This window comes from Chroicocephalus ridibundus, chromosome 20 (genome assembly GCF_963924245.1).
Source record: "Chroicocephalus ridibundus chromosome 20, bChrRid1.1, whole genome shotgun sequence".
Taxonomy (NCBI): domain Eukaryota; kingdom Metazoa; phylum Chordata; class Aves; order Charadriiformes; family Laridae; genus Chroicocephalus; species Chroicocephalus ridibundus.
In genome coordinates this window covers 4,163,422-4,179,697 of record NC_086303.1, presented here as the reverse complement: position 1 = coordinate 4,179,697, position 16,276 = coordinate 4,163,422, and the positions used below count along the sequence as shown (strand labels likewise).

The 16,276-nt window shown below is 49.8% G+C and overlaps 1 protein-coding gene across 3 annotated transcripts in view; it reads left to right on the top strand.

Moving 5' to 3' along the window:
- The window catches only part of CCND3 (cyclin D3), a 47,717-nt gene that overhangs the window by 19,739 nt on the left and 11,702 nt on the right, over positions 1-16,276 (top strand). For 2 of the 3 annotated variants that reach the window (XM_063356488.1, XM_063356489.1), the window contains exon 2: positions 13,733-13,948. In XM_063356488.1, coding sequence (XP_063212558.1) covers positions 13,733-13,948 — 216 coding nt within the window. Of the gene's footprint in view, positions 1-11,597; positions 11,953-13,732; positions 13,949-16,276 lie in introns of those variants that run through there. The other variant, XM_063356487.1, reaches the window with a different exon arrangement.

The following is a 16,276-nucleotide window of genomic DNA, read 5'->3' as shown; positions in this document are numbered from 1 at the left end:
CTTAGTGCCAGCTAAGTGTAGTATAAATGCATTTGCCGGAGTTCCATTTGCACATGTGTGCTCTGGAATATCTGGCAGCAGTTCTACTGAATTCAATGGAGACTTATGTACTTCCATTATCTCAGCTGGCTGGAGGGAAACTGAGGCATGTAACAGCTAAGCGGTCTGCCCAGGCTACCAAGCAAGGCAGAAAAGAGCTAGGAAATTAATCCCCAAGCCCTGGCACTTCCTGGCTCTTTCCAATAAGTGCTTTTTCTTTTCACTGTGAACATCTATTACTTTTTTTTTTTATTGGGTATTATTTGGGTGAAGGGAATAATGCTCCTCATTCTTTCTGGGAAACTTAAGATGCTAAAAAATAGAAATTGCTGTGCTGATGAAACCTAAGGCTCATTTAACAGTCTCTTCTCTATCTGAAAGGCCAGTATTAGCTGACTCAGAGGAAGGCAGAAGAACCTTGCACAAGTAGACTAGGGATAATTTGCAAGAACCGTTATTGGTGTTGACTCTGAAGCATGTGGTTTAGCATCTCCTCTCATGCATTTTAGAACACAAGATAGCCTTGATATCTAGAGAATATCCAAGCTCTTTCTGGCTTGTAATCTTGCTTAGGAATCACAGAAGTTGGCATTGTAGGCTCAAAAGGAAGTGGCAGGAGCCAGGACTGGTTGTTAGCTGTCAGACCCCAAAAGGTCATGCTTAGGTTGGTGCACTGAGAAGAACGAGGTAGGAGTGCTGTTGCAAATGGAAAACATTTCCCTGCACTGCACTGTTGTCTCTAGGAAACCTTTCAAGCACTCCCAGGCCCAGCAGTTTGCTAAGAAGACCCAGATCTCATTCCTTTCACTATGGTTGCCAGCAGAAAGGGTATTTTTTTTTTTTTTTCAAGTAGAATCTGCTCCTGGCTCCACTGAAGCTGGTCACAGCTTTTGTTTAAAAATTAAGCCCTTCCGTATTCAGCTGTGCTTTATGCAGTAATACATCGCCTGATCCTTGCCTGGGTATGAGGGAGCTCCGGCGAACCCTGCACGCATGGGAGGGGACTGGCTGATTCCCCCGAGTGACCAAACAGCTGAACCAGGCAGCCAAGTGGTAACTGCAAATGTGCGTACAACTCTTCTGCCCTGGAGCGTGACCACAGGAAAGGGGCTCTGTCCGAAATAGCAAGCGATGCCCTTCAGCAGCTCCAACGGATTTCATGGGGGGACCTTAGGCCTCGGAGGGGTGGTGGTGGCAGGGGCTGGGGGCGACTCCCAGGGTCTCCTTATTGCTTGTGTGTTTGCTGGGCACAGCCAGTGGGAAGGAAACATTCTTCCCAAGTGGGCACTGAAGGAGGATCTTGCCTTCTCCTCTCATGCCTCAGGGTGCAACCCCAGCATCTCCCAACAGGCTGTTCCCTACATCAGGCAGGGAGGAAAATCTTCTTTCAGTAGCTGTTTCCTCAGAGGGACTCACAGGACTGGGGGTAACTCCAGTTTCCTTGGCTTAGGCCCTTGAATTACAGGGCATACAAGAGATTTAAGTAGCAGTGAGGTCTAACTGTCATGTCCCATCACCTCCAGCTTGTTTACATCCCTCTAGGGCTTCCTGTTCTTTCCTCTTCTGTAGCTATTAAGAGTTTCTTCTTTTCTGGCAAGGAAAAGGCAAGATTCCAGCTGACCTGGAGTCTTTTGGTAACTCTCAGAGGCAGCTGCAAACTGACTGTACTCCCCAGCCTCGATGAGGTCAAGAACTCATCAGTCAACCTTTCCCAGGAATTAGCTGCTGTGCTGTGTGCTTTGACTCTCTCCTCAGTTTTCAGCCCACTTATGAAAAAGCTGGCTCAGCCACTCCCCGTGTCTTTACGCTCATGTTTTGCACTACAAGGTCTGTCAGCTGCCAAACAGGGCAAGACATTGGTGCTCATATAGCGCAGGCTGTAGGTGAGAGGTCAGGTCCTCTAGAAGGTGATGGCCAAGTCGCTTCAGAGCACACTGGGCTTGGCACGCCTTCCCAGGTGGCTGCTTTAAGGAGAGCAGTAAGTATCTTGCAGCTTCTGTTCAGACACCCAGATCCGTGCATTAGATCCATGACCACAGGATTATACCTTTAAATCAAACAGATCTCGCCTCTGTGAAATCTTCATCATAGGCATGGAAGGGGAGGGGGCAGAGTTCTAAAAAAGCTCAGCTTTTGCTGAGAATAATCCAGACCCTTCTTCTTCCACCACGGCCTTGAGAACAAAAAGATTTGCTGGCTGCTGAGTGCCTTTGAAAATTCAGTCCTTGATCTAGCTTTTATTTTTCTCTCCTTGTCCTCCCTTTTCTTTCTCTTTCTGGCTCTCTAAGCATGCGTGCGTCTTCCCAGTTTCTGTCTCTGCCTGGGCTGAGAAGTCAAAATCTCATGCCAATTTGACATTTGCCTTTTCTGAATGCAAGAAGCCCCTGGAGCTCAGGTGGGAGGAGAAACAAGTCAGTACTTTCCATCATGTGCACCGCTCAGAGCTCAGCCTGGGAAATGAAAGTTCCTTGGCTGAATCTGACCAGCCATCTCCTCCTGTCACCTTGCCAGCTGAGCCTCACACATTTGTCACAGGATGAGCAGAGCAATGCGGTTCATCTTCCTCGCTTTCCCTAGTTCTCTGCATGCTTCTTCCACTTGCTGTTTGCAGCTCTCCACCCATTGAGTTCTCCCTGCTTGCCCTGGCGCGCTGGGTGGTAGAGATTCTTCTCCCTAGGGTCACACTAACAAGTTCAGCTTGGCCAGGGGACCAGGCTGGTCCAAAACACAGAAGGAAAAGACAAAGGAGAGACTCCAGAGATCTTCGTTCCAAAGTCACGCTTGCGGAACAAAGGCAGGGGTATTCCAGGTCAAGGAACAGCAAAGCTAACACCGCTGCACCCACCGGGCCGTGATGACCTGTGTGTCCTTGTCCCCACGTTCCTTGTGTGTTCATCTGTCACATGCTCCTGACTCCCTCATAGGCTTTCAGCAGGCAAGGACCATGGCTTCCCAGAGAGGTCACATCCCCTGGCACTGCTCGATAATCCCTGCCATGCTCCCGTGACCACCATCTATCTGGCTGTGTAACACCTTTCAGGTCCAAAACAGCATCTCTAGTTCCAGCATCTCCAGCTGCTTCTAAAGCCGATGGGCCAGCATCCTTCAGCTTCTTGCAATGGGCTTTGGCTCAACTATATTAGGAAGGAGGGGATGTTTTTATGGTAATGACAGTTCCTAGTAGGCCTGGCAAGCCCTGCGCGCCTTTCTGCACAGCTTGGGTCAGGCAGTTAATCAGTGGCTCCGAAGATGGGGATGTTCAGCAGTTCTGCACTTATCATTGCCCTGAGCCTGGACGGGGACTGGCAAGGTGGCCGCGTAGCAGGGAGTCTCCCCCACGAAAGAGGTGAAGAAAAGCCAACGACAGTTGCAAGATCCCCTTGTTTGCTGGGAGATGGAAAATCACCCAGGGAGAAGTAACTGCTCAGCGTCTTTACAGCCCTGCATCGCAGAGCAGTGGAAAGTATGTGCAAGTGAGTGCCATACGGATCAGTGCCTGCGGGAGAGAGCTGTGTCACCAACACCAAGCACACCAGAGCATGCCTGAGCGGGATGTGGGGCTGATGTTGGGCACGCGATGTCTTCGATTGTGGTGGGGCTGAGGCAGACAGAGCACCACGCTGGGACTCGGAATTTGCAGGCTCCTTGTCTGGGCCTGGCACTCATCTGCTGGGGAGTGATGAGCGAGTCATCTCAGTGCCCCGTGCCCCAGTTTCCTCATCGGTAAGTGGGGATGCTCCTGCATTCCTTTGCAGGTCTACTAAGCACTGCCATCGCCTCATCTTTTCCCCAGCTGCTGATGTTGTTGTGCGGTTTCAAAATACTGGTAGCAACAGAGGGTTCTTCACTGTGGACCAGACACCATGGAATTCATCCCTGTGGCAGTAGCCACCCAGAGCATATACAGCTGGATTTCAGGTCCTCCATCCCTCAAATCGGTCTGGCCCAGCCCCTAAGACCTGCAGCAGGCTGTTCACTGTCCAGATGACAAAACACTTGTTTTGGGGACATGGTCTACCAAGCTCACCTTATAAATAATGCTAAAGAGCTACAAAAATAATCTCAGAAGCACTCATGCCTGATCGCAGGAACCTCTTTGTTTGTCAGTTTGCAGTAGGAAGGAAGTTCATATTTTAATTGCTATGGACAATATCCTGGTAGGAGACTGACTCTGGTGTTGCACTGCAGTAGATTTGATTCCCTTCTGCTCAGGCTTTTGTAGTCAGGTGTGAAGGACAGTATTTCTGCTCACACGTACAGAGCAGGAGCATAAAGTATGGACTTACTTTCGGTGGCAGGTCTAGTTGGAGTGGCTGAAGCCTGGCGCTCTAGTAGGAATAGTTGAATGGGATACAATACCATTTTTTCTAACTTAGTCATATAAACCACTACTAACTTCAGTTTCTGATGTCTCAGGAGACATCTTCACTGCTGTGATGCTAGGAGAGGGAAGGATGGACAAGCAGGAGCAGCAACTCCGATGCTGTACGGCTCAGAGCAAATGCAAAGCAGTAGGTTAGTGTTGGAAGAAATGGTTAACATATCAGGCAACTGCTGGAATCACTCCACCAAAGATCTGCCTAAATACAGTGGGAATACTGCTTGCCCAGTGATGTGTATGCATTCACAGAGCGTATCTCATTAGCATGTTGTTAATGTCAGTAATTATTGATGACATGAATGCAGAAGCACACGTAGATAATATAGAGCTACCAGAACAGCTGGGAGAAATGTATCCGTATATTATTACGGATATTAGCATCTCAGTGAATTTGATCTCTATACATCTGTTGGGATATACAGAGGTACCTGGCTGTGACAATCACAAGAAATACAGTGACACTTGTGCCTTCAGGGAAAGGTGTTCTGGGAACTTACTTAGAGGAGACTTGTCTTCAGTGCTGCAGGTTATCTGAACAATAGCTGTGCTGCCGTGTGGATCGTATTTTATTTCCATTTATTAACACAGGGGTGTGACATTCCTCTTTGCCTGTACTTAATCACTGTGGTTTGTAGGTCCTTAAAATTTTCTTTCTTTGGCTTTGCAGTTTGAACTGGAGGGATGAGCGTACTTCACTGCCGAGGTGGGGGAGGACACGCGCTATGCATGCGTTGGCTTAAGGTGGTAAAGCCAGGCTGGCAGCAAAGACAGTGGGCTTTGGGGTGGTCCCTGGGGTGTCAGAGTGGAGGGTCTGTCACACACAGACACAGCTGCTGTGCTGGAGAGGGAGCGGCTCAACTCGGCGCCCGCTGGCTGCGTAGGCATACTCTGGCTGATGTGGGGTTGGTACAAGATGTTTCCTTTCAGTTACACCAAGGGTGAACTGAGTGCAGCCAACAAGCTCATGGTAAAGGCTTCTCGCCTGCAAGGTCTGCCTCTAGTTCAAAGCCCATGTAGAGTATACTCAGCCTGTGCTGGAAGGTAACAGCAAGCCAGGTGCACCACAAGTGGGGGAAGTCAGTGGGGTATCAATCATTTTCTTTCTACCCGCAAAAACACGCACATGCACACAGTGTAGTCCTCCCTCCCTACAAGGAACAAAATCTACCACCAATTTGACTGATCTGATGAGATTCTTGCCTGCCCATCGCTGGCACCCTAGAGCTCAGTCCCACAGTATTTCCACTGCAATGCCGGCAGCAGGGTATGCACCCTCTCCGAGACCCACCCTCCATCCTGTCCTGACATGATCCCTTCCGGCCCTGTAAAGGGAACAATCCTCCTAGTCCAGGCTTAGGCAGAGACCTCCATCCCCATTTACAGCCTGGCCAAGCCATGATTAAAATCCAGCCATCCCACCTGCCAGTCCAGTGCTTAGTCTATCCCACCCCATTTCCTCAGGAGCGCTGGCTGGCTCCAGCCCTACTGCCATGATTCTGCTGCCTGCTTTACTTTGTGGGGTCCCGGGAAACGTGCCTGGGTGCTACAGTGCAGTGAACGGCTGGGACGCAGGCTTGAGGTGCTGCAAACAGCCTCATCCTGTAGCAGACCCAACTTCTTGCAGCGAAAGAAGTATTTTCTCGCAGCTTTCAAGTATTTTCCCTTCTGTTCCAGCTGGGTCAGTCTCTCCTTCCTTGTCCCTTCACCAGGGAGGACTCATACTTTCTCCAGTACAGCCACGGCAAATTCCCTTTCTGCCTGCACTGCCGAGAAGCCTTCAGCTGGGTCTGACTCGCTGACTGGCAGTTTGTGTTGGCAAACGGGCGCTAGGCACCGGGCTTGCCACATCAAATGAAAAATATCATGCAACCAAAAATTCTTAGAAAAACCCAAACGCATCTAATCTACCGAATAGGTTGCGCAAGATGTAGGCAACAAGATCAATTCAGGGCAGGGCAGGAAAGGGCTGGAAGGATGGAGAAGGGAAGGGTGTTGTAAAAAAAGATGTAAAATTTTGGGGCAGTGTTTTTTAACAATTTGCATAATTGGCGACCACAGATAATCCCCTGAAATGAACTAAATATATCATAACTGGGGGCTTTCCAACCCCAGTTTCTTTCTGAAATTGATTGGTTTCAGCTTTGCATTTTTTCTATGGTCTGTCTTTCTATCTTTACCAGCTGAATTTGGCTGGTTTCTAAAATGCCTGATTTGGGAACAAAACTGAACATTCACCTGGGGATGGCTCACTATGGTATGAGCTTGAGTCAATGAAAATGTGACTTAATTTTAGATTTCATTAGGAAAAGGGAACCAAGGCAGAAAACAGCTGCTAAAATGACAGGTGGAGACAAACTTGTTCTGATGCTTTTCATAAGAGTCAGGTGAAACTACATTTAAATCTCTGCTGGCCTAAATTGTTAGCTGGGGCAGACTGGGCTGGCTCCACTGGACTCAAATCTGGCCTGGCTACTCCGAAATGGAGACATTCCAAAGCTATACCCGCTTTGGAATTTTTCTCCTAAATGATTTGCCAAAAGACGCAGTGAATTGCTTGCTAAATGCGTGTTTACAAATGTGTCTCTTTTCATCCATTTATTCTGCTTTCCAATCACTTCTTTGTTCTGCTAGGAAGACACCTAAGCGAAAGGCTTCCCTTCGTCCCCCTGTTTCTCTCCCTTAATAATCCTGGTTAAGGAACTCATTGTTAAATTGATGCATATCCCAGGAACAGGCATACAAAAGTGCTGGATGTAGCGTAAACTCAAATAGTATCAACAGTCACACTTTTATTTTTGTTTAAATAGACAATTAGTCCAAACTGTACCAAAAGCTGCTCTAATAAGGGGATTTAAATCAATGAAAAAGCTGTATTTTGTCCTTTGAAGCAGCAAACTTTCTTCTGCAGATTTCTCATGTACGTCATTACTGGATATATCTAAGCATTGCTGAGATTCAGTATTCAGATGACATCACACCAAACTAATTAGTTGTACTCAACAGTCTGACCAAGTCAGAGGAAAGGGAATGCAGTGGTTGCCAGTAATGGGAAAGATATTAGGAAACACATCCCCTGGGTCAAATGTTAAGCTTGTACTTGACCAAACTTCCCTTCAATTCAATGAAAGCATTTTTTTAAAGTTAAGAATGAATAAGATATGAGAAAGGAGAGAGAGCCAGCTACGGGGGGAGACGGCAGTCTTGTGTTTAAGCATGGGACCGAGACCAGGAAATCCTCAGCTCTCTGCCCACTGGACCAGCTGAATGAGCGGAGAAGATGCCTCAGCTCCCTGTGCCTGCGGGCTCCGATTCATGTGCACTAGAGCAAACATCTGCCATGGGCCGGCTGACGTGCTGCATCCCTGCAGCGATCTGCCCTGCTGCCGCCGTCTCAGCAGATGAAGCTGTGCCCTCCTCGGCTGCTGCACCCCCCGGCCTGACCTGCCGGTTACTGGTCCACCTTTGTCAGCAGTTTAAGTGCGTATGATGGACCGTAACCTGTGCCATCTCCTTCTAAAGCAGCAGGGACTTCTGGCAAACACAGACTCTGGCACCAAACTGCCGCGGCATGTTTTGCTAGCCCTCGCGTGCCACAGCCCTTGCTCTTTCCTGCTGGGAATGCTTGCAATATCTCTCTGCTTTAGGGAAAACTGGATGTAAAATACAACAGATTAAGATGTTTGAAGTGTTTTGAAATCCTCAAACCAGAAAGTGTGAAATGCTGTCCTCGCTCTTTCTCACACATGCACAAAATGGTGCCCGTTTTTCATTTTATTTTGGGGATTTCCTACAGCAAATTATATAGTTATTTGCTCATTGGATTTGGTTGTCAAGTCCTTCATGTATGTTAAGCAGTTTCATTTTGATGTCACTGATGACACCGTAGTTGCAGTATGACCAAGGAAGAGGATGGCTTAGCTCTTGGTAGATCAAAATTGGACAGAAAGTAGATATAAAATGTAAGACATAGAAACCAGTGTAGAAAAGGTGCTGATCACATTTGTTGACAGCCTTCAGGGCCAGGCCCACGGCTGATGCAAAGTGACGTGGATGAAAACTTTCCGCAGAGAAGAGCGTAAGGACATGCCCCTACTGAATGGCCATCCCGATAAATGGCAATAGCCTCGATCAAAGCCCCTGCGTGACACCAGCTGCCCATTGGAATCAGACCTGCGTCTGCATTGCCCCTTTAAAACCTCCAGCTGCTGGTCACTCTTTTTAATTTCTCATCAACATACCAAAAAAATGAGTCCCTTTTATGATTCAGCAAAGAATAACATTGCTGGTTCGGGATCCTGGAAGTCTGGAGGCCATCAGGTTTTTTAATTTTTACTGTGAAGGAATTTCCTTTTTTAATATTGCTGTGCTCTCTCTTGCCAAAGCCAGGAAGCTGACTATCTATGGACAGCAGTGACCAAAATTTGGTTTTCCTGGAATTTTCTCTTTTCCCTCCGCACACCCACACAATAGGCTTTTTAGGACGCCTGAAGCCTGTAATTTGCCTTTCTAGCCTGATAATGTGGCTTGCAGAGGCATCAGTTTTGCCAAGTCATCATCTGGAAGGAACACTTTCTTATGCAATGGGCTTCATTTTTCCCCTCCGTGTCCGATGGCCCAGGGTTGCCACCGAGCCCAGCTCCAGCTGAATGGGCTGTGTCAGAACCGCCGTGCAGACACTGGGAAACAGGAGAAAGACCATGAAAGGGCCTGAAACTTTCAATTTCAAAAGGCACAGCCCAGAAACCAGAAGGACCAAGAACCCAGTGCTGTGGTTTCCCTTTGCCTGACTAAAGAAAATAGCTGCTGTCTATTTTTACTAAAAATGTGGGACATGGGGCCCTTCTCTTCCCCTGCACAAATGGGGGATGCTGCTCACAATGAACGAGTGGGGGAGCGGAGCGGGGGGGGGGTCATCCCGGATTAAAACCAGCTGACTGGTCCACAGAAATCTCTCCCATAGATTCTTCAAATATTTCTTGCCCACACCACTGGAAGATTTATTTGTAAGGTGAAAGTAAGTTAGTTGGGAAAGGGATTTGGGAATCTCATCTCACCTACAAAACTTCCTCTTTTTCATTTTAAGGCAGGGATGGGATTGATCTAATTCTCTTCCGCCCTTTCTTTTCTCCAGTTCCGCGTCACCGTGCTGTATGGTGTTCTCAGGGCATTCAGCACAACAAATCAACGCCGATGGCATCATTAAAAATTTGCAATGTATCGTATACCTTGCAGAAAATGAAAGCCATCTGTACAAGTGTAGGAATGGGATTCCAGCGTGTGAAATGTGTGTTATGTGTGCGACCTTTGTGTTCACTGTCATGAGTAGTATTTTGAACCTCTAAACCTCTGATCAAAAAAGATGTTTTTCATTTTCAACACACAGAAAAAATCCTGAGCTGGGAGAACAAAGGCTTCAGTCTTGTTTTACTTATGCTTATTAACTTCGTATGTTTGTTCTTCATTAAAAGACTCTTTAGATGACTGAAAATACAAAAAAAAAGTACTAAATGTGTCAAAATGGCACACATAGAAGTGACTTGTGTGGAGGGAGTAGCTATTGTGGCAAGTCACTCCACTCCTTTGGTTCTTTGTTCTTTGGCCTAAAAATACATACAAGTGTGTATACTGAGGAACACTCCAGCAGAATTGGTCAGAGGTGTTCCTGCTGAATCCTCTTTGTACGATACCACATCCATAAAGTCCTCAATTTTTATGAGTTCCATTGCTCTGATCCCTTCTGAACAGGAGCAGCTTTCTCCCCGGGGTTGCAGGTATGGATTATTGCTGTGAGTTGAATTTGGGCTTGTCTCCGTCCGATTCCCTGTATCGTGCTCTCAGCCCAGCAATGCCGTGCTATAAAATGGAACATACAGCCCTGTGCAATGAAGTGTTACAGGAGTGCGGACTGCCGAGGTGCTTCATTTCAGAGGGCAGAGCAGTCAGAATTGGCAGGGAATGATGCAACGTAGCAGAGCGAGAGATGTTGGTGGTCTGGAATGTATTTCCCACCTCTCACATTGGTGATTATAATCATTTGGTTCCAACCACTGCCGCAAATGCCACATTGCGGCACCACCCCAGTGGCGAAGAGGCTTATACAGGCAGGTCAGCCCATACAGGCACGATGCCTTCGCAAACTATGTTGGGAACTTTCATTAAAAGTGGACCTCCTGAGCTAATTCTCTCACCTTGGTAAGGAGCTTTTAATCTGTAACCTTGAAGGCAACCCATTCTCCCTTCCCATTAGAGAATCTGTTGTACATTTTAGACAGTTTTCTGACCCTTCCCACTGGCACTAGCAAAGTCGAGTCATTGCAGTTTCTGTAGCCAGTGACAAACATCAGAGTGCAACGTGGCCAGAATTACAGCCCGTTGTCTTCAACTTCCCGTTACAGAAAGCAATTACTGCGGGGTCAACTAGAAGCAGACACAGGTACCAGAGCAAATCCTGTGCTGTGGAAGTTGCAGTGCAAACTTATTCGAAAGACTTTAAAATTCCTGGAGTAAGTAGCCATTCAGTGTGCAATTTGCAAAGGTATTTCCAAACAATTGTCAATTATTCTGAAGAACCAGCCAAGCCTGACAAACCCTTATCTCAGCCGACACCGAGGTTGCTATCTCCCACCCAGCTGTGCCAGTAATAACATGAGGGTAACTTTTGGAAGACAGCTGGCTCTGTACGGACCAGCTCCAAGTATGTACACAGCTGATTATTTTCATAGCCTTGAAGGACTTCGTTCAGACACACACATATTTAAAAAAAAAAGGTATAGGACTAAATACTGAAAAAAATTCTCTTAGAAATTGGTAAGGACTGGGTTGACAGAAGCCTCCCTGCAACCTCCGGGTCTGCCCCTCTGCAGCCCGGCTGGCCTGCAGGCAGCTGGGCATCGGGGAGCGGCCCCTGGAGAGGACGGGGGTGCCGGGGGAAGCATGGAATGGCCGGTGCTGCAGCGGGAGGCCGGGGCGAGCCCCGAGGGGCCGGTCCCATTCCCCGTCCCCCCCCAACATGGCAGCAGCGCCCCGCGGCCGCCCCACGTGCTGCCAGCCCGCCGGCGCGCCTCTGGCCCCGCCCCCGGGGGCGTGGTCAGACCCCCGTTTCGGCGCGTCGCCGCCGCTCGGCCCGCGGATTGGCGGGGAGGCGGCGGTGGCCACGCCCCCCCCCCTCCCGGCGCGCCTGGGCCGGCCGGGCTCGGCGGGTCGCCCCGCGGTGGGCGGCGGCTCCGCCCCCCCGGGAGAGCGGCCAGTTCCCGGCGTCCCGCGGCGGCTGCAGCCGAGCCGGCGGGGTGGCTGCCTGCCCTGCCCGCTCTGCCCTGCCTTCTCTGCCCGCTCTCATGGAGCTGCTGTGCGTGGAAGCCGTTCCCCGCGTTCCCCGCGCCGGGCGCGACCCGCAGCTCCTGGGGGACCGGCGGGTGCTGCAGAACCTGCTGAGCCAGGAGGAGCGCTACAGCCCCCGCGTCTCCTACTTCCACTGCGTGCAGCGGGAGATCAAGCCCTACATGCGGAAGATGCTGGCCTTCTGGATGCTGGAGGTACGGGACGCCCTACTGCCTCCTCTCCCGCCGCAGCTCCGGCTCCCTGCCCGGCCACCGGTGCTTTTCCATGCCTGCCGTCCGCGCTTGCAAGCGTGCGCACTCCTGCTCCGGCGGGAGAGAGCTGGCGGCGGGGGGAAGCACGGGGCAGGAGCACCCGACCCCTGTTCGCTGGGGAGGGCTGCAAAGCAGGGGTGCAAGGAACAATGTTGGGGATAGGAGAGCCCTGAAGTCCCAGAGCTTGGTATGCGCCGGAGGTCAGGTCTCCGGTATGGGGGGGGATTATGCCGGCGGGGAGGCACATGGAGGGTCGGGAGGCGGGTGAGGAAGGCGGTCTGCAGCGGGGCAGTATCTGTGAGAGCGCTGGCTATGCTGGAAGGTGTGGTTGCCCATTGCGGGAGAAGCAGCCACCCCTCGACACCCCGAACCCACGCACCCCACCATGGTGGTGTGCAGGTATGCTGCCATGGGACCCCCTGTTCACCTCCTGCTCCCCAAAACTTTTGGGCAGAGAACTCAGCTGTGCACCCGGCAGGCTAGAGACTTGCGTTTTCTGAATGGGGCTGAAAATGCCCTGTTAAAGCGGGGAAAATAACATCACTACTGTTTAGTTCCCTAAATTAAAAATGAATGCGGCTCTCTGCGGGATACAGTTCAGTGGGGGAAATCTCTTGGGCCTCTTCATGAGATGGTCAGAGTGAACAGTCTCAATAGAGAAAGAAAGAACAGATTCTGCAAAGGACAAATGACTTGGGATCGAGCCTGCCTGCTTTCCACCCTGGCTGCTGTTGCAAGAAACTGCCTGCTTCTGTCAAAAGAAATAATGAACATCTTGCTTTTTAAAGGGTTCCCCCCCTGCTATTATTGTTCTGTTTCTGCAGTTCCCTTTCTGTGAAGGGTAGTTAGATAAATGCTGCTTCGGAGCCTGTTCCTGTGCAGCCCTAAAGGCAGTCAAAAAGGGGATGACACTTGGCAGCTGTCATGACTGTGCGTGTCAGTGTCCCCGGCGCTGTGGCAGTCTGTGCAGGGGGAGGCAGTCGCTGCTGGAAGGAGAATGGTGGTGTTTGCTGCTGTATGAGGAGAAACCTCAATATTTTTATGGTTGCATTGAAAGAAGGAAGTTAAATATGACCAGCGTTTTGATACTGGTTAAGAGATAAGAGCAGATGACTAAAATTCAGCGCTCCTGGATTCTGTTCATGGCTGTGGTACAAGTGTGGCTGAGGGAGGACTTTAGGACTCAACCATTGATTTGGGCTCTGCCATTGATTCTTCTCGTGTCTTTGGACCACTTAAGGTGGAATTGCTACAAGTGGATCCTGCCCTATTAGGTCTCTAGCTGGAGATACGCTGGAATTGCTCATTTTTTGCAGAGGCCCACAGTCCCCACAGAGCAGAAAATGGGAGCTTTGCTGCAGAGCTAGCTGGAGACATCCCCAACAGGGGACGTTAAAAAAGGAGACAAAATAACACAATTTTGGTCGTAACTTATTTGTGGACTCTTTGTGTCTACATACGAGTTCTGCAGTGTTCCACAGGAAGGTGAAGGTCCTAAGGCATTGGTCAAACTTGTTGCTGGTGTAATCACACTCAAGTCATAGGCTTAACACCTGTAGCTAATTTACTCCCCAACGCCAAGGTGCCTTCAAAGCCCTGAAGATAAGTGTGAAACACCACCATGACCAGAAGCTTTGAAGCTGCTATGCAGGCAGGATCTGGGGAGTCCTATGCTAATTAAAGCTTCCTTTTATTTTTTATTTTTGTAATTGGGTTTTGTCAGGTGTGCGAGGAGCAGAAATGCGAAGAAGAGGTCTTCCCCTTGGCCATGAATTACGTGGATCGCTACCTGTCGTCAGTTCCGGTGCGGAAAAATCACTTGCAGCTTCTGGGAGCGGTTTGCATGCTCCTGGCTTCCAAGCTGCGAGAAACCATGCCCCTGACCGTGGAGAAACTCTGCATTTACACAGACAACTCCATCACGCCTCAGCAGCTCCTGGTAACCACCCCTATCTCACAGAGCCCTCCACCCCCTCCCCAGCTCTCTTATCTCCTGCATCCTGCTACTTGGCAGCAAATCTGCCTCTGTGTCTCCTCCTGTTCTCTGTCTCCCATTTCTTCACCTTTCTCTGCGTTCCCCAACCAACCTTCTCACCTCCTTGCCCTGGTGGGTGTGATGTCTACTGGTGGAGACCTTTCCGTCCTGGGCAGACACTCACTCCAAGCTATGGGAATCAGCTTTGTCACCTCCAGGTTACAGAGAAAGTTCCTTGTGCCTTAAGTGCTCGTTGCCAGCGTGGAGCTGCCACACTGAGCTCACTCCCAGGCGCTGGTTCGCTCTCGAGTGACAGCTCTGGAGAACAAAGGCTCCTGTCTGTGCAGCCGGCGGGGCGTGAGGCGGGGGCTGCTGTTGGGGCGTGCGGCTCTGACTTGCCCCAGCTGCAAAGGGGCATGACGTGGGAGATGTATTTTCACACCAGTAGGAAAAATAAAGCTTTAAGTGGAGAGTTAACCAGCAAAGTGGGTGGGAGCTTTTCTGACCCAGGGCCCAGCTGGCTGGGTTGTACCATGGAGACTGACAGTGCTGCCAAGGTGATGGAAATAAGTGGGACCTTGTTGTCGCCCAGGTCCTGTTCCGTGCCCTTGAGTTAAAGCAGGGCTACTTTGCCTCTCCCATTGTACACTCAGGCAGAAGCTGTGTAGGCTTTGAAAGATGGAGCGTTTTCTTGGCTGATAACAGTTCAAAGCAAAGGTCCAAACCTCATGAGTTCAACTTTGCCAATGGGGGAGGAAATTGGAGAACCCCTTTTCTTGGGGGGCCTTCCGTGCTGGTAGATCAGAGCCCTTGGGAGGAAACGGCCACCTCGCTTCGAGTAACAAACATCCCTGGAGACGGTTTGTCTACGAGAATTTCTCAGGGTTAGTCATCGCCTTATTAAATATCTGTTTTTTTGGGCTGGGATGGGTGAGGTGATCTGAGTGTGATTTGTCCCCAGGGTGGGGAGTGAACCCACAAAACTTTCAGGTGTGAATCGGAAGTTCTTGTAACTGGGGAACTCTAATATGAACATGGTTTTTCCAAGTGCCAGTGAAGGCTGGGGAAAATCCCCTCACCTCCATACCTCTCTCCCTGTAGTCGTTTGTGGGTGGTTGTTGCCTTAAGTAGCACTCACAGAAAAAAAAGTACGTGGATCGTTACCGTGAATAGTGGTGAGGGATGGGAATGCACAGAGGAAGCATAACTGCTCGTTGTTTTTCTGCATGCTGACCTGTGGTTGTTCCACGGCATCCTGCTGCGGGGGGCTGCCATAAAACCTGTGTGTGGAAAGGCTTTGTCCTGCTTTGTCAGTAAAGCTTCATCCTTGACAGCACCTTCTCATCCAGCGTGGGTATCTTCCAGGGCTGGGATCCATCTTGTGAAGCAAATCCCAGCCTCTAACGGAAGGGTTCCAGTTGGCCCTGTGATAACGAGGGGGTTAATATTTAGCTGGAAAAAAAGGCAGGGGGGAATGGGAGTTGGTTTGCATTCGCTTTTCTGCTGGGCCAACAAAAGTTGCCTCCGTTGCAGAGGCAAGGAGCTGAGTAGAAGGTGCCTAACAGTCTTGTAGGCAAGTGGGCTGCATTTCAAAGCACGGACGGTGCTCTCCGTGTTCTCGTGGAGTGTGAAGCTGATCAAAATGCATTTTGTGGGCCAGTGTCAGATTTCTGTCCCTTCAGGGTGATGGATGAGCTCTCTGTCCAACAGCAATAGGGGTTGCAGGAAGGTGAACTTACTGACACACATAGAATCATAGAATCATAGAATTGTTGAGGTTGGAAGGGACCTTTAAGATCATCGAGTCCAACCTTTAGCCTACCCTGACAAGAGCCACTTCTAAACCATGTCCCTCAGTGCCCCATCTACCCTTTTTTTAAACACCTCCAGGGATGGTGAATCCACCACCTCCCTGGGCAGCCTATTCCAATGTTTAATAACCCTTTCAGTGAAAAAATGTCTCCTAATATCTAATCTAAACCTCCCCTGACGTAACTTGAACCCGTTTCCCCTCGTCCTATCACTTGTCACCAGGGAGAAGAGGTCAGCCCCCATCTCTCTACAACCTCCTTTCAGGTAGTTGTAGAGGGTGATAAGGTCACCTCCATCTCCCTCTCCAATCCAGACTTTAAAGGCCGTCCTGCTGTCATCCTCCCTGCAGACTAGGGGAGATCATCGCAGCAAATCCTAGTGATTTCTGCAGCGTGGACCTTGGACTAGAAGGCACTGGACTTGGTGGGTGCATTGCACATGTCTCCTGTGTCTCCCAGCTGTATTTCAGTCTGATTTATT